Source organism: Heterodontus francisci, chromosome 35 (assembly GCF_036365525.1).
Source record: "Heterodontus francisci isolate sHetFra1 chromosome 35, sHetFra1.hap1, whole genome shotgun sequence".
Taxonomy (NCBI): Eukaryota; Metazoa; Chordata; class Chondrichthyes; order Heterodontiformes; family Heterodontidae; genus Heterodontus; species Heterodontus francisci.
Genome location: NC_090405.1, coordinates 55,641,346 through 55,667,224, shown reverse-complemented (window position 1 = coordinate 55,667,224; position 25,879 = coordinate 55,641,346). Strand labels below are relative to the sequence as shown.

The window sequence follows — 25,879 nt, the reverse complement described above, 5'->3', positions numbered from 1 at the left end:
TTAATGAATGGGCACACTGAAATTGGGGCTTTGGTCTTTGGAGGATTGGGAGGTTCATGTGGGCACACTTGGTGTGAGCACACAGTACGTGCCAATGTTTGTGGCAAGGAATTGTGAGGTTTTGATGTGGTCACAGCTCAGTGCCACTGGGTAACTGGCAGGACTGTGAATGCTTTAACAAGCCTCTGCTATCATTCAGACTGATAAGAGGTGTGGAAGGAAATATTAATGGAATATTTCCTGTTTTTCTTGCAATAAGTCCCTAATTTGAACGGCGTGTACAAGCGAAGAGGAAATGTGGATTCAACACAAACATCAGCACGCGGCTGGCAGCTTGTATTTAGTAGAACTCCACCTCAGTCCACGTGCTGCAACAGAGCCCAGACCCCTGCTGTGGCAGTGGCTCACTCCTATTCACTGAATATCACATCCTGGAGAGATTGTATCAGCTCTGTGCGCACGTCCGAACCAGTATCAGCACCGACACTGTGAATCATTCCAGACTCCTCGCCCTGTTCCCGACTCCTCGCCCTGTTCCCGACTCCTCGCCCTTTATTCCCGGCTCCTCACCTTATTCACCTGAAATCTGAAATGAAATCAGAAATTGCTGCAGCTTTTGACCTGATCTAGCACACCATCCTTCTCCAACATTTATTGCCCAGCTCAGTGGGACTGTACTTGCTTGGAATACCTCAAGGATCTCTCCTTGGCCCTCCATTTCCTTAACCATGTGCTGACCTTTGGCTACATAGTCCTATATTGGGCTCGGCTTCTATATGTACGCTGACGACACTCATTCTCTCCATCACCACCTCACAACCCTTCCATTGCCTCTGTGATGTCACGTGGCTTTTCTGACATACAGACCTAGATGAGCTGCAGTTTCCTCCAGTTGAAGATTGGGAAGATCAAAGCCGTCTTCACCATAAACTTTATTCTCTCACCACCATCTTCATCCACCTCTCCAGTCACTGTCTGAGGCTGAATCAGACAGTTTGCAACCAGGGTGTGTTAGATTACCATGAGTTAGTTTCCTGACTCCATATGCTCTCCATTACCAAGTCTACCTACTTCCACCTCTGTAACATTGCTCGATTCTACCTCTGCCTCATCTTTTTTTTATTCATTCACAGGATGTGGGAGTCACTGGCAAGGCCAGCATTTATTACCTATCCCTAATTGCCCTTGAGAAGGTGGTGGTGACAACTTAGTAGCTTGCTAAGGCATTGCAGAGGGCAATTAAGAATGAACCACATTGCTGTGGTTCTGGAGTCACATATAGGCCAGGCTGAGTAAGGACTGCAGATTTCCCTATCTAAAGGACATTAGCAAGCAGTGGGATTTTTACAACAATCCTGTAGTCACCATTACTGATACTAGTTTTTTCCAGATTAATTTAGTTAACTGAATTCAGTTTCACAGGTTGTCATGGTGGTATTTGAATTCATGTCTCTGGGTTATTATTAGTCCAGTAACACAGCCGCTATGTATCCGTGCCCTGCTGAAACCCTTCTTGCTTTTGTTAACTCTAGACATGATTATTGTAATGCTCGCCTGACTGGCCTCACATCTTCCAGAAACTTCAGCCCACCCAAAACTCTGCTGCTTGTATCCAGTCCCACACTAAGTCCTGCTCATCCATCATTCGAGTGCTTGCTGTCCTATCTTAGCTCCTGGTCTCTTAATGCCTTGAATTTAGAATTCTCATTTTTGCATTTAAACCCCTTCATGGTCTCACCCTTCCCCTGACTAGCCCTGACTTGCTGTGTTTTTCCAACATTTTCTGAATCTGTTTACTTTATGTTCCCGTTCCCAACTACAGCTGACTTGTCCACAAGCTCTGTGTTGCTGTCACTCAGAAGCTGCTCCATCCTTTCCTGCAGTTTGCTTCACAGATATTTCACACACAGTGGGCTTGGTTTCTCTACAATTGATTTGGAGGGGAGGTCGGATTGTTACCAATAGATCTTCCCCTGTAACAAGCCACACACCCACTACCAGAGCTGCTTTTTGACTGCTTGTGATGGGTAAGGGGTGTGTTTCTGGGGCGCTGCTGCTTAGACTACTGAATCCTGTGAGTGAAATGGTTAATTGATACCAAAACAATATTTGACAGTAAGAAACATGGCTGAAGGGGTTGATCCCATAGAACAAGACCACATCAAGGTAGAAAAGAGATGCAGTAAATCAGCAGGTAGTAGTAGACGCAAAACTTGGGTATGAAAGCCTGTGCATTGGAGGAGAAAGAGCATAGAAAGAAAGAACGAACTTGCATTTCTATAGTCCCTTTCGCAACCTCAGGCCGTCCCAAAGTGGTTTACAGTCAATGAAGTACTTTTGAAGTGTAGTCACTGATGTAATGTAGGAAACGTAGCAGCCAGTTTGCACACAGCAAGATCCCAGAAACAGCAACGTGATAATGACTAGTTAATTTGTTTTGGTGATTGTCGGTTAAGGGATTATTATTTGCCAGGGCACTGGGGAGAGTGAGGGATGATTGTTCTGGTAACAATGAACTAGCCATTTCATTCACAGGATTCAGAAGTCTAACTAGTAGCTTCCCCACAAACATGCTGGGTGTTTGTCTGATCACAGGTGAGGCAGTCCTGAAGTTCGAATGGCAGATGGAGTGAGGAATCAGTCAGGATGCAGGGAGAGGGAACAATGAGCGAGACAATGGATTTGAGCTTAGCTCCCAGTGAGATCCTAGTACCACAGGTAGTGAGTTTTCTGATCAGATGGATGCTGCTGTTTACCCATTTTCCAGCCTTTTAGTCTTGACTGCTTCTTCTAAAGGCTGGACCTCTGTGTGCAATTATGCTGTATGGTGTAGTATTTAGCAATTGTGGAGTTCTATATTCTGAAGATACTCAATCTCACCAGGGCTGCCAAAAGTTCTTGCCCTGGTGCATGGAACTATTCTTTCAGGCCTGGCCACCACAATGCAGTGAATAACAAGTTGCAGAGATAATGGATTTCATGTGAAGAGTTGGTGTCAGGCTCCCAGAGAGCACTGGTTACACAGGCAGTGTATATACTTTATAGATTGGAGTCGTGCTGCACTTTGTGATAGTAGCAGAATATTAATTCAGGGTTTCGAAATAGATGGAGTTGATAAAATGGAGCATATCTAGAGTCAGTTTACTCCTTAGGAATGAATATAAGAAAACAGGACTGTTATCTACAGGGGCAAATGTAACTTGTAGTGCAGAGTTTTGCCAAATCCTTTTGTTGTGTTTCAAATCCCTGTATTATCAGGTAAGGAATGGAGGGTGATGCTTATTCACAGTGATTTTTTTGAACAGTGCTGGGAAATGCAAGCAGTGGGAAGTGATGAAATTCAGGTAACACAGAGGACAGTCTCCTTAATTTACAGTGTATGTTAGGAAGAGGCCAGAGCTTATGCAAATAAACCACTTGGTCCGATTTAATAGGCTTGTTTGAGGTGGTGCACCTGTTGCACATGATTGTACCTCTCTATTTAGCCTCTATCTGTGATTCAGCTCTGTGTCCCACCCCTTTGTCTCTCCTTCTTTATAAGGCTCTATTTACAGAATTCCGTCACTCTAAGTCTCTGTGTCCTTACTTCCCTTTGTCTCTCATCCAATTCTTTGTGTGTGTTTCTGTCTCACTTTTTCTATCTCTCTACTGTATATCTATCCATCTACCTCCCACTTTCTCTTTCCACCTTTTTTCTGTCCCTTTTGCACTCTGCCCCTTCTGTATCAACTCTCTCTGGCCAACTCTCTCACTTTCTGCCTGACTGCTCTCACTCATTTCCCCTCTTACTCTCTGCCCTTCCCTGTCTTGTAGCTACTTCTATCTCTGGATAGCTTCTCTCAATTGCTCTGCTTCTTCCCCTCATTATAGTGTTGTGCACACACACAGCTGCAGTAAGTCTCTACAGTAGCAGTGTTTTCTAAAGGTACTAGACCTGGGATGCTCAGTGTTTCATGAAGATTTGGCTCCCAAGGGCTGTTGTAAGGGTGGAGTGTCTTTAATTGTAAGTGTGTGCCATGACCTTAAGTCTGAATACATGGTCTGTTTAAGAAGGTATTAGGTCATTGGCTGTAATGTAATGAGCTCTTCATTAAGGAGCTCTTCAAATACAATTAGCCCTAACTGTGTTCATCAGTTCTTATAAATGTCAATGAGGTGATGTATTATATATGTGTGTGTAAGACCCCCACCACCCCTTCACTGAATGTGAATTTTAATTGCTAGACCTTTACTGGTGGGTTGCAGTGTAATGGCTCAGTATGCATTGTATTATAGCCAGATGGAGCATTCTGGGGAGTTCATTATCATTGTCTCAAGTCGTACACATGGAATAAACATAAGGATAAAACACTGTTGGTGCTCGTAGGGCTGTACCCCTGCAAGGGGTCATATCCTTCAGGAGAAGAGAAATCTGGTAGTGAGAGCTTGGAGTGGATGAACCAAATGTTTGGATTAGCAGAGAAGCAAGATGTACAATGAGTAACTGCTGATCTCTAACACGATTGGGTGCAAATCAACCAAAGGAAGCTACAGAACACTGGCTTCTCTCAGTGAGGTGATTTCAGCCTGAGCTTTGTGCGGTGATGTGGAGCAGTGTTGATTGGGCCAGGAAATGAGTGACATGATGGAAGGGAACTGGAGGTCTGTATTGAGGGCTGTCATTGGTGATCCTTTGAGAAACTTGTCACAATATGATAGAAGTAATATGAGAGTGGGCAGCTCTTATTGAAACTGGCCACCTTTGTTCTGTCGCTCAGAGTATGGTGGCTCCCAAATGTCGTTTAGCCTTCGGGTGCCCCATGAGCTTCTCTCTCTCTCTCTCTCTCTCTCCAATGCATTTAATTCTCAGCATTTCAAACATCCTTCTCCAAGTGCTGTTTAAAAGAGGACATGACACTATCGGTGGGAGACATAACCAATGAGTTAATTAATATATCAGTTTCTGATGTTTTCAAAAAATCAGTACTGGGATCATCCGGCTCAAAGGACTCATTGAGCCTGTGTGTGTGGCAGTCGGAGTAATATCTGTCAAGAAACAATTGGTACAGGCTAGGGGAAGTTATTGGGTCAAACAGTGCAAGGTTATTTAGAATCCAGCTTCCTCATACTATTGGGCTAAGTAACTCCTTTTAGCCTGCGTTACTTATGGAATCTCCATGGATATTAATCCAATTCCCTTGTAATGATATCCTTTGGACAGAATATCAAGGATGCCATTTACATTATTGAGTTTCCTGTCATTAGAGTGATGTGGAATTCTACCAGGATATTTGTATGCCCTGTCTTATCATCTTCTCTGGTTTTCAGTGATGCTGTCTGATTCAGTGTCTTAGTATGGTCATTCTGTATTTAACACCCACATCCTGGAAAGGTTTGCCATGTGAAATTTGAACTTTGTGGTGATGTACTCTAGTTTAACCCAATTTCATTTTATTATGGGCATTGTTATTTTTGTTTGGGGGGAGGTAGGAAAATTGAAAAGAAAAATCAAAGCCAATCAGGAACATCTCAGGATGCTTCACATACAGTGAATCACTTTGAGATGGAGCTGCTGCTGCCATCTTGGCAAATTTGACATCATCTTGTGCATCACAACATTCCACAGATAGTTACTTGGTGTTGATGGCTGAGGGAAGAATGTTGGCCAAGACACCAGGGAAAACTTGCTGCTGTTCAAGAGGGGCTGTGAGATCTTTAACATCCTTTCAACTGGAAAATGGAAGCTTTGTAACAACTTGTAATTATGTGATAACAAATAACAAGTTCCCAAAGCAATGAGAAAGACTTGCATATCATCCAACTTCCTCCACATGCACTCTTCTGTTTTATAGTGACTTTGTTCTTCCGTTTCCAAACAACAGAGGCATCAAAGGCTGAATGAAGGCCATGCAGTAACAACTGACTGACAATCCCCACCTCATCTGGGGAATCTCCACATCTTCTGTTTGGTCTCACTGACCATATACAGTTACACTGACCTTTTTTCCTTCACTTTTACTTGTCCAGTGGTGATGCTGGGATATCATTCCATTTGTACCAGCAACCTCCAATACTACGCCTAAGTCATTGTTCTCATGCATGAACCCAGACTGTCTGCCTATAGGTATGTCACACTGAGTCTGATTCTGTTCTCCATTGCTGATTTCCTAGCCAGAGTCACTGTGTAGTCTCACACGTATGGCCTCATAAGCTGAAGGCACTGTTAAACTGGCACACTTGGTGAGCATCCTTCCATCTATGAAAGATGATGGACTTGCAGCAAACAATCCATTGAGGTGGGGTGTCTTCTCTTGGTGCACCTTTGTTGATGGCTGTGAAGGCCAATCCTTGAGAGGCAGGTTCTGCCACAAATGCTGCACGTGAAGTTGCCAAGTGATGCTGTGAGTTGTTTTTGACGTTGGTGCCTGTTACCAAGCTGCTGCAGCAACTGGTCATCGTGCTAGTGCCCAGAGGATGTGTTGCCATTTCCTTCTTTCACTAGCTACTGACTCCCAGGTGGGTTAGACGACATTTAGGGCCTTCATGTCACGCTTGTAAGCATCCTTGAAGCAGAGCTTTGGGCACCCCACTGGTCGTCTGGCCTGGGTTACCTCAACGTACAGAAGGTCCTTGGGCATGCGACCGTCTTCCATCCTGCGGATGTGTCCGATCCACTGAAGCCGCCTCTATTTGATTAGTGCCAACACACTTGGGAGCTCTGCCTTTGGGAGGACTGTCACATTTGTGATTATGTCCTGCCTGCATATACCAATAACATGCCACAGATAGCAGGATGGAAATTAGAAATTATTGAGCTTCTTTTCCTGGTAGCTGTAAGTCACCCATGTTTCACAGCTACAGCAAGGTGCTGAGAATACAGGCCTTATAAACCATCAGCTTGGTCCTAAGGGTCAGCTTGGTGTTATCCCATGCGTGTTTTGTGAGTCGGTTAAAGGTGGTAGCTGCTTTCCCTATGCATCACCGTGGGCCCAAGGTAGCAGAATTTGCTAACCACTTCCAGTGGGGTGATATTTAGTGTGATCAGGGGTGGAGATACAACACCTTGTCCCATAACCATGGTTTTCTTGACGCATATAGTCAGGGAGAACAAGTTATAGGCATGGGAGGGACAGTCCATGAGACTGGTACAAATGTTCATATTAACAGGATCTGCTTGGAATGGCGATTGTTGTAGGTGCCCATTTGCTTTTGAGCAGCCAGTCACAGCATCTGGTAAATATTTGTGTGGCTGGCACTGGTTGTCCTGTCTAAGAGCCAGCACTTTTAGCAGATACCCCTTCATGTTGTTGATTTACAAATCATCATGAAGACATTTTGGGACAAATCATCACTGGACAGATGTCGTCATTTCTTTCCCCATCGCTGATTTCCCTTTAGAATTTAGAATTTAGAACATTACAGCGCAGTACAGGCCCTTCGGCCCACGATGTTGCGCCGACCTGTGAAACCATCTGACCGACACTATTCCATTTTCATCCATATTCATTAAGGTACTCTCACTGGGATACAGTTCCAGAAGGTGCTGAATCTCACTGGGGGACAGTTCCTGAAGGTGCTGACTCTCACTGGGGGACAGCTCCTGAAGGTGCTGACTGTCACTGGGAGACAGTTCCAGAAGGTGCTGAATCTCACTGGGGGACAGTTCCTGAAGGTGCTGACTGTCACTGGGGGACAGCTCCTGAAGGTGCTGACTGTCACTGGGGGACAGCTCCTGAAGGTGCTGACTGTCACTGGGGGACAGCTCCTGAAGGTGCTGACTGTCACTGGGAGACAGTTCCTGAAGGTGCTGACTGTCACTGGGAGACAGTTCCAGAAGGTGCTGACTCTCACTGGGGGACAGTTCCTGAAGGTGCTGACTCTCACTGGGGGACAATTCCTGAAGGTGCTGAATCTCACTGGGGGACAGTTCCTGAAGGTGCTGACTCTCACTGGGGGACAGTTCCTGAAGGTGCTGACTGTCACTGGGATACAGTTCCTGAAGGTGCTGACTCTCACTGGGATACAGTTCCAGAAGGTGCTGACTCTCACTGGGGGACAGTTCCTGAAGGTGCTGACTCTCACTGGGATACAGTTCCTGAAGGTGCTGACTCTCACTGGGAGACAGTTCCTGAAGGTGCTGACACTCACTGGGGGACAGTTCCTGAAGGTGCTGACTCTCACTGGGATACAGTTTCTGAAGGTGCTGACTCTCACTTGGGGACAGTTCCTGAAGGTGCTGACTCTCACTTGGGGACAGTTCCTGAATGTGCTGACTCTCACTTGGGTGACAGTTTCTGAAGGTGCTGAGTCTTACTTGGGTGACAGTTCCTGAAGGTGCTGACTCTTACTTGGGTGACAGTTCCTGAAGGTGCTGACTCTCACTGGGGGACAGTTCCAGAAGGTGCTGACTCTCAGTGGGGTACAGTTCCTGAAGGTGCTGACTCTCACTGGGGGACAGTTCCTGAAGGTGCTGACTCTCACTGGGATACAGTTCCTGAAGGTGCTGACTCTCACTTGCTTGACAGTTCCTGAAGGTGCTGACTCTTACTTGGGGACAGTTCCTGAAGGTGCTGACTCTTACTTGGGTGACAGTTCCTGAAGGTGCTGACTCTTACTTGGGTGACAGTTCCTGAAGGTGCTGACTCTCACTGGGATACAGTTCCTGAAGGTGCTGACTCTCACTGGGATACAGTTCCTGAAGGTGCTGACTCTTACTTGGGTGACAGTTCCTGAAGGTGCTGACTCTTACTTGGGTGACAGTTCCTGAAGGTGCTGACTCTCACTGGGATACAGTTCCTGAAGGTGCTGACTCTCACTGGGATACAGTTCCTGAAGGTGCTGACTCTCACTTGCTTGACAGTTCCTGAAGGTGCTGACTCTTACTTGGGGACAGTTCCTGAAGGTGCTGACTCTTACTTGGGTGACAGTTCCTGAAGGTGCTGACTCTCACTTGGGTGACAGTTCCTGAAGGTGCTGACTCTCACTGGGGGACAGTTTTTGAAGGTGCTGACTCTCACTTGGGGAGAGTTCCTGAAGGTGCTGACTCTCACTTGGGGAGAGTTCCTGAAGGTGCTGACTCTCACTTGGGGAGAGTTCCTGAAGGTGCTGACTCTCACTGGGATACAGTTCCTGAAGGTGCTGACTCTCACTTGGGTGACAGTTCCTGAAGGTGCTGACTCTCACTGGGGGACAGTTCCTGAAGGTGCTGACTCTCACTTGGGGAGAGTTCCTGAAGGTGTTGACTCTCACTTGGGTGACAGTTTCTGAAGGTGTTGACTCTCACTTGGGGAGAGTTCCTGAAGGTGTTGACTCTCACTTGGGGAGAGTTCCTGAAGGTGTTGACTCTCACTGGGGGACAGTTCCTGAAGGTGCTGACTCTCACTGGGGGACAGTTCCTGAAGGTGCTGACTCTCACTGAGGGGACAGTTCCTGAAGGTGCTGACTCTCACCTGAGGGACAGTTCCTGAAGTTGCTGACTCTCTCTGGGATACAGTTCCTGAAGGTACTGACTCTCACTGGGATACAGTTCCTGAAGGTGCTGACTCTCACTGGGATACAGTTCCTGAAGGTGCTGACTCTCACTGGGGGACAGTTCCTGAAGGTGCTGACTCTCACTGAGGGACAGTTCCTGAAGGTGCTGACTCTCACTGGGGTACAGTTCCTGAAGGTGCTGAGTCTTACTTGGGTGACAGTTCCTAAGGTGCTGACTCTCACTTGGGTGACAGATCCTGAAGGTGCTGACTCTCACTTGGCTGACAGTTCCTGAAGGTGCTGACTCTCAGTTGGGGACAGTTCCTGAAGGTGCTGACTCTTACTTGGGGACAGTTCCTGAAGGTGCTGACTCTTACTTGGGTGACAGTTCCTGAAGGTGCTGACTCTCACTGGGGGACAGTTCCAGAAGGTGCTGACTCTCACTGGGGTACAGTTCCTGAAGGTGCTGACTCTTACTTGGGTGACAGTTCCTGAAGGTGCTGACTCTTACTTGGGTGACAGTTCCTGAAGGTGCTGACTCTCACTGGGATACAGTTCCTGAAGGTGCTGACTCTCACTTGCTTGACAGTTCCTGAAGGTGCTGACTCTTACTTGGGGACAGTTCCTGAAGGTGCTGACTCTTACTTGGGTGACAGTTCCTGAAGGTGCTGACTCTCACTTGGGTGACAGTTCCTGAAGGTGCTTACTCTCACTGGGGGACAGTTTTTGAAGGTGCTGACTCTCACTTGGGGAGAGTTCCTGAAGGTGCTGACTCTCACTGGGATACAGTTCCTGAAGGTGCTGACTCTCACTGGGATACAGTTCCTGAAGGTGCTGACTCTCACTTGGGTGACAGTTCCTGAAGGTGCTGACTCTCACTGGGGGACAGTTCCTGAAGGTGCTGACTCTCACTTGGGGAGAGTTCCTGAAGGTGTTGACTCTCACTTGGGTGACAGTTTCTGAAGGTGTTGACTCTCACTTGGGGAGAGTTCCTGAAGGTGTTGACTCTCACTTGGGGAGAGTTCCTGAAGGTGTTGACTCTCAATGGGGGACAGTTCCTGAAGGTGCTGACTCTCACTGAGGGGACAGTTCCTGAAGGTGCTGACTCTCACCTGAGGGACAGTTCCTGAAGTTGCTGACTCTCTCTGGGATACAGTTCCTGAAGGTACTGACTCTCACTGGGATACAGTTCCTGAAGGTGCTGACTCTCACTGGGATACAGTTCCTGAAGGTGCTGACTCTCACTGGGGGACAGTTCCTGAAGGTGCTGACTCTCACTGAGGGACAGTTCCTGAAGGTGCTGACTCTCACTGGGGTACAGTTCCTGAAGGTGCTGACTCTCAGTTGGGGACAGTTCCTGACGGTGCTGACTCTTACTTGGGGTCAGTTCCTGAAGGTGCTGACTCTTACTTGGGTGACAGTTCCTGAAGGTGCTGACTCTCACTGGGGGACAGTTCCAGAAGGTGCTGACTCTCACTGGGGTACAGTTCCTGAAGGTGCTGACTCTTACTTGGGTGACAGTTCCTGAAGGTGCTGACTCTTACTTGGGTGACAGTTCCTGAAGGTGCTGACTCTCACTGGGATACAGTTCCTGAAGGTGCTGACTCTCACTTGCTTGACAGTTCCTGAAGGTGCTGACTCTTACTTGGGGACAGTTCCTGAAGGTGCTGACTCTTACTTGGGTGACAGTTCCTGAAGGTGCTGACTCTCACTTGGGTGACAGTTCCTGAAGGTGCTTACTCTCACTGGGGGACAGTTTTTGAAGGTGCTGACTCTCACTTGGGGAGAGTTCCTGAAGGTGCTGACTCTCACTGGGATACAGTTCCTGAAGGTGCTGACTCTCACTGGGATACAGTTCCTGAAGGTGCTGACTCTCACTTGGGTGACAGTTCCTGAAGGTGCTGACTCTCACTGGGGGACAGTTCCTGAAGGTGCTGACTCTCACTTGGGGAGAGTTCCTGAAGGTGTTGACTCTCACTTGGGTGACAGTTTCTGAAGGTGTTGACTCTCACTTGGGGAGAGTTCCTGAAGGTGTTGACTCTCACTTGGGGAGAGTTCCTGAAGGTGTTGACTCTCACTGGGGGACAGTTCCTGAAGGTGCGATCTCTCACTGGGGGACAGTTCCTGAAGGTGCTGACTCTCACTGAAGGGACAGTTCCTGAAGGTGCTGACTCTCACCTGAGGGACAGTTCCTGAAGTTGCTGACTCTCACTGGGATACAGTTCCTGAAGGTACTGACTCTCACTGGGATACAGTTCCTGAAGGTGCTGACTCTCACTGGGATACAGTTCCTGAAGGTGCTGACTCTCACTGGGGGACAGTTCCTGAAGGTGCTGACTCTCACTGGGGGACAGTTCCTGAAGGTGCTGACTCTCACTGAGGGACAGTTCCTGAAGGTGCTGACTCTCACTGAGGGACAGTTCCTGAAGGTGCTGACTCTCACTGGGGGACAGTTCCTGAAGGTGCTGACTCTCACTGAGGGACAGTTCCTGAAGGTGCTGACTGTCACTGGGGGACAGTTCCTGAAGGTGCTGACTCTCACTGGGGGACAGTTCCTGAAGGTGCTGACTCTCACTGGGGAACAGTTCCTGAAGGGGCTGACTCTCACTGGGGGACAGTTCCTGAAGGTGCTGACTCTCACTGGGGGACAGTTCCTGAAGGTGTTGACTCTCACTGGGGTACAGTTCCTGAAGGTGTTGACTCTCACTGTGGGACAGTTCCTGAAGGTGCTGACTCTCACTGGGGGACAGTTCCTGAAGGTGTTGACTCTCACTGGGGTACAGTTCCTGAAGCTGTTGACTCTCACTGGGGGACTGTTCCTGAAGGTGCTGACTCTCACTGGGGGACAGTTCCTGAAGGTGCTGACTCTCACTGGGATACAGTTCCTGAAGGTGCTGACTCTCACTGGGGGACAGTTCCTGAAGGTACTGACTCTCACTGGGGGACAGTTCCTGAAGGTGCTGACTCTCACTGGGGGACAGTTCCTGAAGGTGCTGACTCTCACTGGGGGACAGTTCCTGAAGGTGCTGACTCTCACTGGGATACAGTTCCTGAAGGTGCTGACTCTCACTGGGGGACAGTTCCTGAAGGTGCTGACTCTCACTGGGGGACAGTTCCTGAAGGTGCTGACTCTCACTGGGATACAGTTCCTGAAGGTGCTGACTCTCACTGGGGGACAGTTCCTGAAGGTGCTGACTCTCACTGGGGGACAGTTCCTGAAGGTGCTGACTCTCACTGGGGGACAGTTCCTGAAGGTGCTGACTCTCACTGGGATACAGTTCCTGAAGTTGCTGACTCTCACTGGGATACAGTTCCTGAAGGTACTGACTCTCACTGGGATACAGTTCCTGAAGGTGCTGACTCTCACTGGGATACAGTTCCTGAAGGTGCTGACTCTCACTGGGGGACAGTTCCTGAAGGTGCTGACTCTCACTGGGGGACAGTTCCTGAAGGTGCTGACTCTCACTGAGGGACAGTTCCTGAAGGTGCTGACTCTCACTGAGGGACAGTTCCTGAAGGTGCTGACTCTCACTGGGGGACAGTTCCTGAAGGTGCTGACTCTCACTGAGGGACAGTTCCTGAAGGTGCTGACTGTCACTGGGGGACAGTTCCTGAAGGTGCTGACTCTCACTGGGGGACAGTTCCTGAAGGTGCTGACTCTCACTGGGGAACAGTTCCTGAAGGGGCTGACTCTCACTGGGGGACAGTTCCTGAAGGTGCTGACTCTCACTGGGGGACAGTTCCTGAAGGTGTTGACTCTCACTGGGGTACAGTTCCTGAAGGTGTTGACTCTCACTGTGGGACAGTTCCTGAAGGTGCTGACTCTCACTGGGGGACAGTTCCTGAAGGTGTTGACTCTCACTGGGGTACAGTTCCTGAAGCTGTTGACTCTCACTGGGGGACTGTTCCTGAAGGTGCTGACTCTCACTGGGGGACAGTTCCTGAAGGTGCTGACTCTCACTGGGATACAGTTCCTGAAGGTGCTGACTCTCACTGGGGGACAGTTCCTGAAGGTACTGACTCTCACTGGGGGACAGTTCCTGAAGGTGCTGACTCTCACTGGGGGACAGTTCCTGAAGGTGCTGACTCTCACTGGGGGACAGTTCCTGAAGGTGCTGACTCTCACTGGGATACAGTTCCTGAAGGTGCTGACTCTCACTGGGGGACAGTTCCTGAAGGTGCTGACTCTCACTGGGGGACAGTTCCTGAAGGTGCTGACTCTCACTGGGGGACAGTTCCTGATGGTGCTGACTCTCACTGGGGGACAGTTCCTGATGGTGCTGACTCTCACTGTGGGACAGTTCCTGAAGGTGCTGACTCTCACTGGGATATGGTTGCATTGTTCACCAAGCCCTCTACTACCTCACTGAGTAAGCTATCCTTCAAGTAGCAGGTTGATAAAGAGCAGCAACAGGCTATTCAACTGTCGAAGGCAGTCCTGTTATCACATGCCATGGTGCTTAATCCCAGCCAGGTGTTACCATTTAAGGATCAGGATCTATGTTTAGCTCCCTTAGCAGCAAGACTGAGTGAGATCAGGTAACTCAGCAGGACTGGTGATGGAACCTGGAGCTTCCAGGTCAATGGGACACAGTCCTCTACTGGAGTGATGTTTTAGTCACCAGGCCATGAGGGAAGCAGAGCCATGGTTTAAGAATTCCAGATATTATTGTGGAACTATCTTACTAAGAGCCTGCAAGTTGCTGTTATTGTGAAGGATTATGGCCCTGACACATAGACCTTCAAATTATCTGAGCTAGCAGCTTGGTGATCAGTCTAAAGGGCTGTCTACTATTCAATGGAAAGTCTGCTTAGCTGAAGAGGAATTAAGCAATTGGATGGTGCTTAGAGGTGCTAACAAGATCCAGCACAGCACTGGTGTTTAATGTGTTGATCAGACCCTCTGGAATTGGCCTTTATAGCCACTCCAGGCACTGCTCCATAAACCACTGACCACCTCTTGGTGCTTACCTGTTGTCTCTCGAGAGAAGGAGGCCAAAGAAAAAGAAGAACCTCGGCATATTGCTTTGAGGGATCAAATGACATATTTTCAGTGAGCAGTGGGCTTTATTTCACATTAATAAGTGTGTGTCAGGCTGCATCTCATGTTCCAGTGTGTTGAATCTTCGTGTGGTAGAAGCAGTACACCTAATTTACATTTCTGTAATCTAAATTACACTGCCATTGAGTTTTGGCCAGTCTTGCCACAGCCTCCAGTCACATTTCCAAATCTCCATCTCTAATCATTTCATTCGCTTTCCAGCCACATTTACCATTCCACAGTTCTTCTCCTTTCTCCTGAATGCTCTAATCCTTGCTGGGGTGCAGCTCCCTGGGTGTGAGTGTCCGTTTGGTTTCTCGTCAACATGACGACGAGTATTAGCAGCAGTTTAATCTCGGGGAGGTGGAAGGGCATCACAGCTGATCCAACCTTCAGTTGGCATGCACACATTTGCTTTCCTGGTGAGCTCAGTGGATAGTCACTTGGAGTGAGAGTTCTGGTTGATTTCCACCCCTCTTTATACTGAAATGAATGATGCTGCATTTATTGCTGTCCCAACTGAGGTCAGTTAACTCAGCAGAGACTTGGTTGCTGTGTAAAGTTCCTGAGACTTTTCTATTCTGAGTCACTCGGTACCACAATGGGCAGTGCATACATCTATTGGGCAATGTGGCGATTTTGTCTTATTTCTTTGTTCAGAGATAATTGTTACCTTGACTGGTTTCCTGGCTGGTTGAGGATTGTGTGGTAATGCTCGTCACAATCTATTATTTCTCCACACTGAGCTGTTCCACTGTTGGACAATTTTCTTTTAAACATAAGGTGCTTATTTTGCAGAAATGTTAAAATGTTCTTTTAATTGAATGTTGCTTCTCCTTTTTTCTGCAGAATCTGTTATTCGAACATTCACCCCTTTCTATTTCACGGTGGAGCCAGCAGACACAGTAGCAATGCGAGGGACCTCTGTTATACTGAACTGTTCAGTGTTCGCTGAACCCAGTGCCAAAATTGAATGGAGAAAAGATGGGACATTCCTAAATCTGGTTTCAGATGAACGTAGGCAGATGCTTCCAGAAGGTTCACTGTTGATACGGAGTGTGGTACATTCGAAACACCACAAACCTGATGAGGGATTTTATCAATGTGTCGCTACTATTGATAGCCTGGGAACCATTGTGAGCAGGACTGCCAAGATGACAGTAGCAGGTGGGTACTGTTGTGGAGCGTTATCCTCAGGAGCAGCTCCTGTCACTCTCCAATTTGTACATCAGATGAGGCATTCGTTTCCTGTAGATTTTGACCACCTTTCCCAATTTGGATCCTTTGCCATGTGCTAACCTGCAGATTCAGCTTTGTAATCCCATTCCTGAACTGTTTATAATGATTGCATTACCCCTTCTGTTTCAGCCAATTTTAATGATCCTCCCCATAGCAGCATGGATTTTGCTGGTAAAACTCTGGCAGTAACTTTATGCACATTTGGATCCATAAGTTCTTGCTGACCTGTGCCGAGTATCTCTGGGCAATATCTCGAGGTCAGGGTGGAGAGTGGAGGCGCTGGATGGGGAGTGTACAAATGGAAACTCTTCCTGTGGGTTTCTCAATAGCTCAGTTTGGAGATGCTTAAGCATGGTGATGGGTTTATGTGTGCGTTGGATGCCTGTCTGACCCCTGTCCATCTCAAGCAAGGTGCAATGTGCAGAGCACAATAAACTGGGCCAGAGACAGTATGTACACATCGAGATGGTCACTCACAGGCTGCTGTTGGAGCTCAGCAGTTCACATACACATGGGGATCCAGCACAGTTTATACAACTAGCTTTCTTGGGATATTTGGAGGGCAGATTTGCTTAAGGTTTGGTTTTCAACATAGACAAAGCAAAGACATTCACTGCACAGTATTTCTCTTACTTTTTAGCTGCTTCAAGAGTGCCAGGCAGATGATTCCTGATATCCTGTGACCACTATGTTGTCAATAGTTACGCGACCTGTGAGCATCTAAAAGTTTAGCTGTCACCTTACAGTGTACTCCTGCTCCTATTTCGTATGTAATGGCCACTCACATCATGCAGTTGCCTTGACCTACTGTTAGCAATTGTTGCAAGCTAAGTGTTTTTTTATTCTTTCATGGGATGTGGACGTCGCTGGCAAGGCCAGCATTTGTTGCGCATCCCTAATTGCCCTTGACAATTGAGTGGCTTGCTGGGCCATTTCAGAGGGCAGTTGAGAGTCAACCAGATTGCTGTGGATCTGGAGTCACATGTAGGAAAGACTGGGTAAGGATGGCAGATTTCCTTCCCTAAAGGACATCAGTGAACCAGATGTGTTTTTACAACAATCACCCATGGTTTCATGGCGCCATTACTGAGACTAGCTTTCAATTTCATAGTTTTATTAATTAATTGAATTTAAACTCCATGGTGGGATTTTAACTCATGCCCCCAGGGCATTAGCCAGGGCCTCTGGATTATTAGCTTAATTACATTACCACTACACCACCACCTCAACCCTTGCACTGGGGGACAGTTCCTGAAGGTGCTGACTATCACTGGGGGACAGTTCCTGAAGGTGCTGACTCTCACTGGGGGACAGTTCCTGAAGGTGCTGACTCTCACTGGGGGACAGTTCCTGAAGGTGCTGACTCTCACTGGGGGACAGTTCCTGAAGGTGCTGACTCTCACTGGGGGACAGTTCCTGAAGGTGCTGACTCTCACTGGGGGACAGTTCCTGAAGGTGCTGACTCTCACTGGGATACAGTTCCTGAAGGTGCTGACTCTCACTGGGGGACAGTTCCTGAAGGTGTTGACTCTCACTGGGGGACGGTTCCTTGAGTGCTGCTTTCCCTCCAATAGCTTGTCTAAGTGTGCGGAAGTTTAAAGCTGGACAGTGAGTGTCTGAAGGTTCTTCAATGATGTTGAAGCATCATAAGTAAACTGAATTCCTGTCCACGCACATGTTGGATGATGATCAAGAGCAGGAACTTCGGTTGAACTCTGTCCCCTTCATAACCTGGGCTTTCTGAGATTAGTTGTAATGCCTCAGTTGCTGCCTTGGCTGTGCCAGCACAGAGAATGGATTTAATCTGGCCCTTCTGGTTTGTGCGGTTCATTTTCACGCTAGGCGGCAGATTGACCAACTGAGGTATGCGAGAGCTGCACTGTGCGGAAATTGTAGTCATAAACGAGGAAAACCAAGCTGACAGCAGTGTCATTCCTGGTTGTAAAATTCAGTCCTTGTGAAGCTTGTGTGTATTTTTTCGGATGGCTGAATCCATCTTGAATGTGAATATTTGCATACTGTTCAGAAATGTGGATTTTCTTTTATTCTGGAAACCATCAGGACCTGGTTTGGGTTTTGTAAATCAGGCAGTGTTTGAATTGAATGAATTGATGGTAAAGAGTTTTCTCAGTAATTGTTCTTTCACTTTTCTATTTAATTTAAATGGTGTTTCGGAACTCATTTTCACACTATGTCTGGCATGTTACTGATCAGCATGTTGAGTTCAGTCTTTCCTCCTGTCATACACAGGGGAACTGCAAAATTCTGATGGAATTTGAAATTGTACATGTTATTAGTCTGTTATAAATTATACAGTGTTGCAGGCGTGTCATTGTAGAAGTCATCGTGCTGAATGTAATAATTAGCATATGTCCATCATTTTCATGTTTTCAGGATTGTACCAATTCCTGTATGGCAATTCCTAATGGTGAAGCCATTATTAGTCCTGTGCACTCAACCCAACAGCCTATGATTTCACTTCACTTTCTTTTCCCTTTCCTCCTGCGCTGAAGAGGCCGGCTCTTGTTGTATTAAGTGTTGATGGGTGCCAGTCACGCTCCGTGACCTCACCCCAATAGCGCTAGCCTAGGGGTTGCTCCAAAATTACTACCCAGGCTGAGGTAGCTCACTCTAGCCTGACTGAGCAAACAGGCTGCCAGTCGAACGTTGAAACCCTCTGGTTCATGTGGCTTAGGGCCACACCAGAAAATGCCTTAACCCAGCCCGCTAGCCACACACTATAAGAAAAAGCAGTAGGCTAACGGTGTTTTATTAAACTCAGCCAAGAACTATTGTTCCATCTGTTGTAGTAAGTGTTTGAAATATCTACTTCTCACAAATGTTTCATTCAAATTTTCTGATAATTCAAAATTTATTTTAAACATTAATTTCCCGTGTCAGCTGCGGTTCAGTTGGTAGCACTCTTGCCTCTGAGTCAGAAGGTTGAAGTTCCACTCCAGAGACTTGAGCGCATTATCTAGGCTGACATTCCAATGCAGTATTGAGGGAGTGTCGCACTGTTGGAGATGCTGTCTTTTTGATTGTGTTAACCCCCTCTCTCCTCTCAGGTGGAAGTAAAGGTGGTACTTTTCGAAGAACAGTAAGTCAGTGTTTCTTGTTGTCCAACCAGTATTTATCCCTGAACCAACATCATTACAACAGATCCTGGTTAGTATCATATTTCTGCTTGTGGAAGCTTGCTGTGCTCTAATTAGCTGCTGTGTTTCCTACATTACAACAGTGACTACATTTCCAAAGTACTTTATTGGCTGTAAAATGCTTTGGGAAGCCCTGAGGTCATGAAAGATGCTATATAAATGCAAGTGTCTCTCTGTTATTTCTGTTGCTTTATTCAAATTATTAATGAATTCAATCCTTTCAGTGTAAAAAAAAATGATTGAATTATCACGAGCAGACTGTACCTGATTCTAATTGATTTGATAAATAATTGCAGTGCCTTAATGTTACAATTAGATGTCTCTAGTTACACTGTGAGTATAGTAGAATACTGTCCATTGGTGTTTGAAAACCAGTAACATAAGGACTGCACCTGAAACATGTCTCTAAATAAGCACGTGCATTTAGACAGCACTTTATGACATCAGTCAGCATGTCTCAAAGCACATTGCCATAAAGTGGAGTCAATGCTATGTGGACAAACATGCAACTATTTTATGCACAGAAAGATCCTACAAGTAGAAATGAGATAAGTACAGTTGATTTGTTTTACTTGGTGTTGGCCAGGCCCCCAGGAAAATTCTCTGATCCTCTTTAACTAGGACTGTGGGAATGTTTTAATATATAACTCAACTACCGGAACAGACAGTTGGGCCCTTGGTTTAACGTATCAAGCAAAGGAAGGCATCTCCTACAATGTGGTACTCTCTCAGTACTGCACTGAATCATCAGTGTGCTGAGGTTGGTTTGTATTTCTCAGATTGTGTAGCGTAGGAATGGTTCCACAATTTTTGGCACATTTTATTGAGAAAAATGTCGCAGATGTTTTTGTGTTGAGCGGATTCGGTGTGATGAAATCTTACCCAGAACTGACAGTGCTGAGTGTGATTTGAAGCCATATGGAGCAGAAGGTCAGAGGTTCAATTCCCAGTCTCTGCTAGAGTTAGCTGAGCTCAGCTGGATAACATTAGGGGTGCTACAATTAGTCTCAGCAGCCCTGGGCTAGAAGGCAAAAAAAATCAGGGTTCCTGCTCCTGATCACAATCCAGTGACCTTTGCAGGAAAGTTCCTCAACAGGTGGACAGGATTGAGTTCAGTTATATAAAGCCCTGGTTAGACCCCATCTGGAGAAACTGCATTCTGTTCTTCTCAGGAAGGATATATTGGACTTGGAGTGGGTGCAGTATACAATCTCCAGAATGATACTGGGGCTAAAAGGATTAAAATTACAAGGACAGCTTGCATAGACTAGGTTTATATTCCCTTGAGTATGGAAGATTAGGGGGTTATCTAAGTGAGGTGTTTCAGGTAATTAAAGAATACAGGAACTATTTCCTGTGCTTTGGGGAGAGTCCAGAACAACGGGCCCATAACCTTAAAATTAGTGCCAGGCTGTTCAGGGGTAATATCAGAAGCACTCCTTCACACAAAGGGTAGTGGAAATCTGGAACTCTCATTCCAAAAAGCTGCTGAGGCTTGGGGTCAATTGGAAATTTCTAAACTGAGATTAACAGATTTTCTTTAGTCAAGGGGTTTATCATGGGAAATCAAGGCAGGTAAATTGAGTTAAGATACAGATAAACTATGTTCTGATTGAATGGCAGAAGATGCGCGAGGGGCTGAATGGCCTTCAGTTGTTCGTATGGTCAGCTGTGCTGCCCTCCATTCTTGAGTAGCCCACTGATGGTCAATGTGCAGGTTCATAAATGAGGAATGGCTGTCTGGCTGAAGTATCAGACGGTGGGCTGCTTCTGCAGAACTGAACACCGACAAGAGCCTTGGGTAGTGGAAGAAAAGAGAAGATTGGAAAAATATCTGTGAAATTACTGCTACAGGTGCTGACTGTGTGGACTCGTGTGATGACTCTGAGCACAGAGTCAGAGTCATTGACCCATTAGCATCTGCCAACTACTTATCACCGCCAACGTGTCCGCAGTATCTAATTACTGTCAGCCCTGCTTGCACTGTGTGAACGGGAACAGGATTTTCAGTTGCCTGGTTACCAAAGAGCTGGTGCTGAATATTCAGAACCCAGTAACGCTGTGTTGTACTGGTTCCTACATTGTAGTCGTGACTACATTCTACAAATACTTCATTAGCTGTAAAGCACTTTGGGATGTCCTGAGGTTGTGAAAGGTTCTATATACATGCAAGTCTTTCTTTACTGAACTCGGAAACTCACCAGTTAGCAGAATGTTTCTTGATATTAAAGCTGTTTTTGCTTCCGAACGAGACCTCGTATTACAGCACCAGTGAAAGGGGAGACTGCCAGGTCTCCATGAGTCTAGTAGCTGGTCAGTGGTAGGGTTTCCCAGCTGCTGATCGTAATGGTTTTATGGTCACTTTGCATCTGGCTCTGTGAGACTTGTGCTTCCTGGAACTCACCAACTTGTTCTTCCTCCTGACTCCCCAAAGCCTGTCCACCATCTGCAAGGCACAAGTCAGGAGTGTGATAGAATACTGTCTACTTACCTGGACGGGTGCAGCTCCAACTCCAAACAACACTGTGGGTGTACCTACCTCACATGGACTCAGTGGTTCAAGAAGGCAGCTCACCACCACCTTCTCAAGGGCACTTAGGGATGTGCGATAAATGCTGGCCTTGTCAGCGATGCCCACATCCCATGAATGAATTTTTAAAAACTGCTGGCGTTTTGAAATGTAAGAATGGCTTACTGCTGCTTCTGGTTTTTCACTAGACGTACTTAGGGAATGACTAGCACTAATTATAAGAAACATCACACTTTTAATTTGTGTTGCATTTCAATGTGATATTCTCAGTTGTCACCTCCAGTGAGCACTTTACCTGTAGCTGAACATGGTCCATCCACGCTGTCCAAATTTAGGAGACAACCTATAATTGTACTACAGCGTGATTTGTCACAATTTAAGTGGACTCTTTGTTTCTCAGAGTCTCCTAACCTCTCTCATTCTTGCCTTACTTTAGTCTAAAACCCAAGCTTGGTGTCACCTCATCACTACTTCCTGAATTAACCAGAATTTCGCTCCTGCCTATTCCAACCTTGGTGCTTACCAGCACTGTGGGCCCTAACCAGGTCTTCCCAATAGTAAAGGTAAGCATCTGAAATGTGGAATAAAGTCAAGTTACCTGGCCTATGACCCAAGAGTCGAAAACTGCTTTGTCTTCGTGTCTGAAGGTGCGGTTATGAAACACGTGCCTGTATTTAGACTAGTGTAGCTGAAGTACAAGTGGGAGAGTGAGGATCATCTTGTGTGTGTGTGATATAGACTGAATATACAATGGTCAGTTCTTCACGGGATTTTATCCTGCTTCAATGTGGATCTGATACAGGTGTGGGGCCGGAATGTTGGAGGTGTATTCAGATTCACTGGTGCTGGGTATCCCATGTTACGTCATCCTTGTGACCATTCTAAATGTGTGAACCTGGGCCAACAGATTTGCTGGGTTATTGGACAGTGCAGGCATCACATCCACACATAACTGACACACATATACTTTGCAAAGGGAAACACTGGATAGTGCTGAGGAACAGGAACTTTGACTGTTTTATTTCTCCCTTTTTTTGCCCTTTCTCAGGGGCACTAAGGGCAATTGTAGCACCTACCTCAGCCCGCTTAGAGACCATGAATTTCACCTGATATCGAGCTAATCTGGCAGTCCACTTACCAGTGGAACCATGGGTGGGGGAGAAGTAGAATAGATTCTATTTTGTAACAGGTGATAGCTTCCACATCTTAGGTTTCCATCCTGTGCTCTAACCTCTATCGTCCTGAGGACATACCACTGCAGAACTGTTTAAAAAAGAATGAAAAGCTAACTTGATATGAAGAAATGAGCAGCTATGTGTATAATTAGAAAGAACAAATAGCCGTGAGTTTGTGCAGAACCTGTAATTCAATCTCTGGCTCTGTTGCTGCAGCTTGTGATGTCATCAGAATGGTTGAATTGAATTAGTGCCTTGTAAAGTGCCTGTCAGGCTGCCGGCCGTCACCTGATGTTTATTCATTTACAACATGCACTGCACCAGACTACAACCTCCCCACCATGCACACTGCCAACTATCGCTTCTCATTTTCCTCTCAAATATGCTGTGTAATAGAGTCATAGAGAGATACAGCACCGAAACAGGCCCTTCGGCCCAACGAGTCCATGCTGACCATCAACCACCCATTTATATTAATCCCATTTTCCCTCTCACATCCCCACCTTCCTTCAATTCTCCTACCACCTACCTACACTAGGGGCAATTTTTACAATGGCTAATTTACCTATCAACCCGCAAGTCTTTGGCATGTGGGAGGAAACCGGAGCACCCGGAGGAAACCCACGCGGTCACAGGGAGAACTTGCAAACTCCGCACAGGCAGTACCCAGAATCGAACCCGGGTTGCTAGAGCTGTGAGGCTGCAGTGCTAACCACTGGGCCACTGTGCCGTCCCACAAGTCAAATCGGAGCATTACATTTTGGGAGGTAAACGAGTATTTTTTCCAAGATATTCAAACACTTTGACCATTGGGATTTCACTGACTGTCACCAATATGTTATTTTATCAAGGGGGCATCACGGCTATACCCGATTTTGACCTTTATCCAGCATCTCTCACACTCATTGCTCACTGGGCAATGATGGACGTTGCTTTCCCGGGCTGGGCACTGATGGAAATTGTAGTGTTGCTGATTGTAATGTCACCCAGGGTCAGATCAGCTAGTTCAGCATAGGCAGAGAATTGAATTTGGGGTCTTGTGTTTTGAATGGTTCAGTCACACATTGCTAATGCAGGAGCTCAGTTCTCCCATTTGAATAATAAATTCTCCCAGTGATTATCGAGAGCTGTCGAGCCCTGACTAACCTTGCTGCATGTCAGTAGCATTCTTAATAGTGCAATTATGAACCACTCCTGTCCTTACAGTCTGTTACTGTGGCTGAATTATGGAATTAGTGTCTTTACTGCTGAAGTGCAAACTGAATTGGATCATAGCCATTAGCAAGTCCATGACTGCACAGCGTGAGTGTGATTGATTGTGTGTGTGTATTTGTGTGTGTGTGCTGAGTGGTGTGAATGTGTGTGTGCAGCGTATTACTTAAACGGTAAACGACAACAGAATTCCGAAGTGCAGAGAGATCTAGGTGTTCTAGTGCATGAGTCACAATAAGTTAGTATGCAGGTACAGCAAGGCAGAAAGAAGGCTAATGGAATGCTATCCTTTATTATGACAGGAATTGAAAATAAAAGTAAGGATGTTATGCTTCAGTTATACAGGGCATTGGTGAGACCACATCTTGAATACTGTGTGCAGATTTGGTCTCCTATTTAAGGAAGGATGTAAATGCGATGGAGGTGGTTCAGAGGAGATTTACTAGATTGATACCTAGAATGAGCAGGTTGTCTTATAAGGAAAGGTTGGACAGACTGGGCTTGTTTTCACTGGAGTTTCGAAGAGTGAGCGGAGACTTGATTGAAGTTTATAAGATCCTGAACGATCTTGACAAGGTGAATGTGGAAAGGATGTTTCCTCTTGGTAGTTGAGGCAGAAACCCTGAACTCATTCAGAAGGAGTCTGGATATGCACCTCAAGAAATCTGCAGGGCTACGGAATAAATGTTGGAAGGTGGGATTAGAATTGGTCGATCATTTTTCGGCCAGTTCAGTCACGATGGGCCACGTAGCCTCCTTCTGTGCTTTAAACTTTCTATGATTTCTATGATTCTTGTGGGGGAGTCCAGAACTCGGAGGCACTGCTTTAAAATTAGGGGTCGCCCTTTTAGGACAGAGACGAGGAGAACTTTGTTCTCTGAGGGTTGTGTGACTTTGGAACTCTCTGCCTCAGAAGGTGGTGGAGGCGGGGTCATTGAATATTTTGAAGGTGGAGGTAGATAGATTCTTGTTAGATAAGAGAATCAAAGGTTATTGGGGGTAGATGGGAATGTGGAATTCGAGACACAAACAGATCAGCCATGATCTTATTAAATGGTGGAGCAGCTTCGATGGGCTGAATGGCCTACATCTCCTAATTCATATGGTCGTATGGTAACTGTGAAAACCACCCAGCAGCACAGTTACAGATTCTGCAATCCCAAACCTGAATGCCCTTTGTTTGTTTCCGAAACAGTTTGTTTTCCATTCCCAGATTTACCCGAGAATACCCGCAATTTTGAGTTTAAATGGTCTGCTTTTGCAGATTCTGCAAAGAACATTTTCGGCTGTCCAATACTAACGGCAAAATCCGGAGAGTTACAAACTGACACTGGCCAAGCAGATTAAGTGGTGAATTAAGAGCAGCAGGCATTAAATTGGACAAAACAAATGCAATATGATGTTGGAAATTTGAAATAAAAACAAAAAATGCTGGAAATACTCAGCAAGTCAGGCAGCATCTGTGTAGAGCGAAACTGTAAAAATTTCAGTGATCTTTCATCAGAATTGGAGGATGTTAAACATGAACAGTTTTTATGCAAATCCAAAAACAAAACAGAAGGTCTGTGAAAGGTTGATGATAGGAGTGATTAAATGACAAAAGTGATGATGGTGCAAGGCAAGACAAAATCAGGTTAAATGTGATATTAATCCAGGTTCCTCCTGAGCTTTGCTGTAGCTTAGCAACCTTCCCAACCGACTGTCCCATCGCACACTCTCCACTCTAACACTGTCCCATCTCACACTATCCACTCTAACACTGTCCCCTTGCACACTCTCTCTACTCTGACACTGTCCCAACTCACACTATCCACTCTAACACTGTCCCATCGCGCACACTCTCCATTCTAACACTGTCCCATCTCACTCTCTCTCCACTCTAACACCGTCCCATCACACACTCTCTCCACTCTTAACACTGTCCCATCGCACACTCTCCACTCTAACACCGTCCCATCACACACTCTCTCCACTCTAACACCGTCCCATCACACACTCTCTTCACTCTAACACTGTCCCATTGCACACTCTCCACTCTAACACCGTCCCATCACACACTCTCTTCACTCTAACA

The 25,879-nt window shown here is 46.4% G+C and overlaps 1 protein-coding gene across 5 annotated transcripts in view; it reads left to right on the top strand.

Moving 5' to 3' along the window:
* neo1a (neogenin 1a) overlaps nt 1–25,879 on the top strand; it is a 217,661-nt gene that overhangs the window by 45,490 nt on the left and 146,292 nt on the right. For all 5 annotated transcript variants that reach the window (XM_068015647.1, XM_068015645.1, XM_068015648.1 and 2 more), the window contains exon 2: nt 15,341–15,658. In XM_068015647.1, coding sequence (XP_067871748.1) covers nt 15,341–15,658 — 318 coding nt within the window. The remainder of the gene's footprint in view (nt 1–15,340; nt 15,659–25,879) is intronic.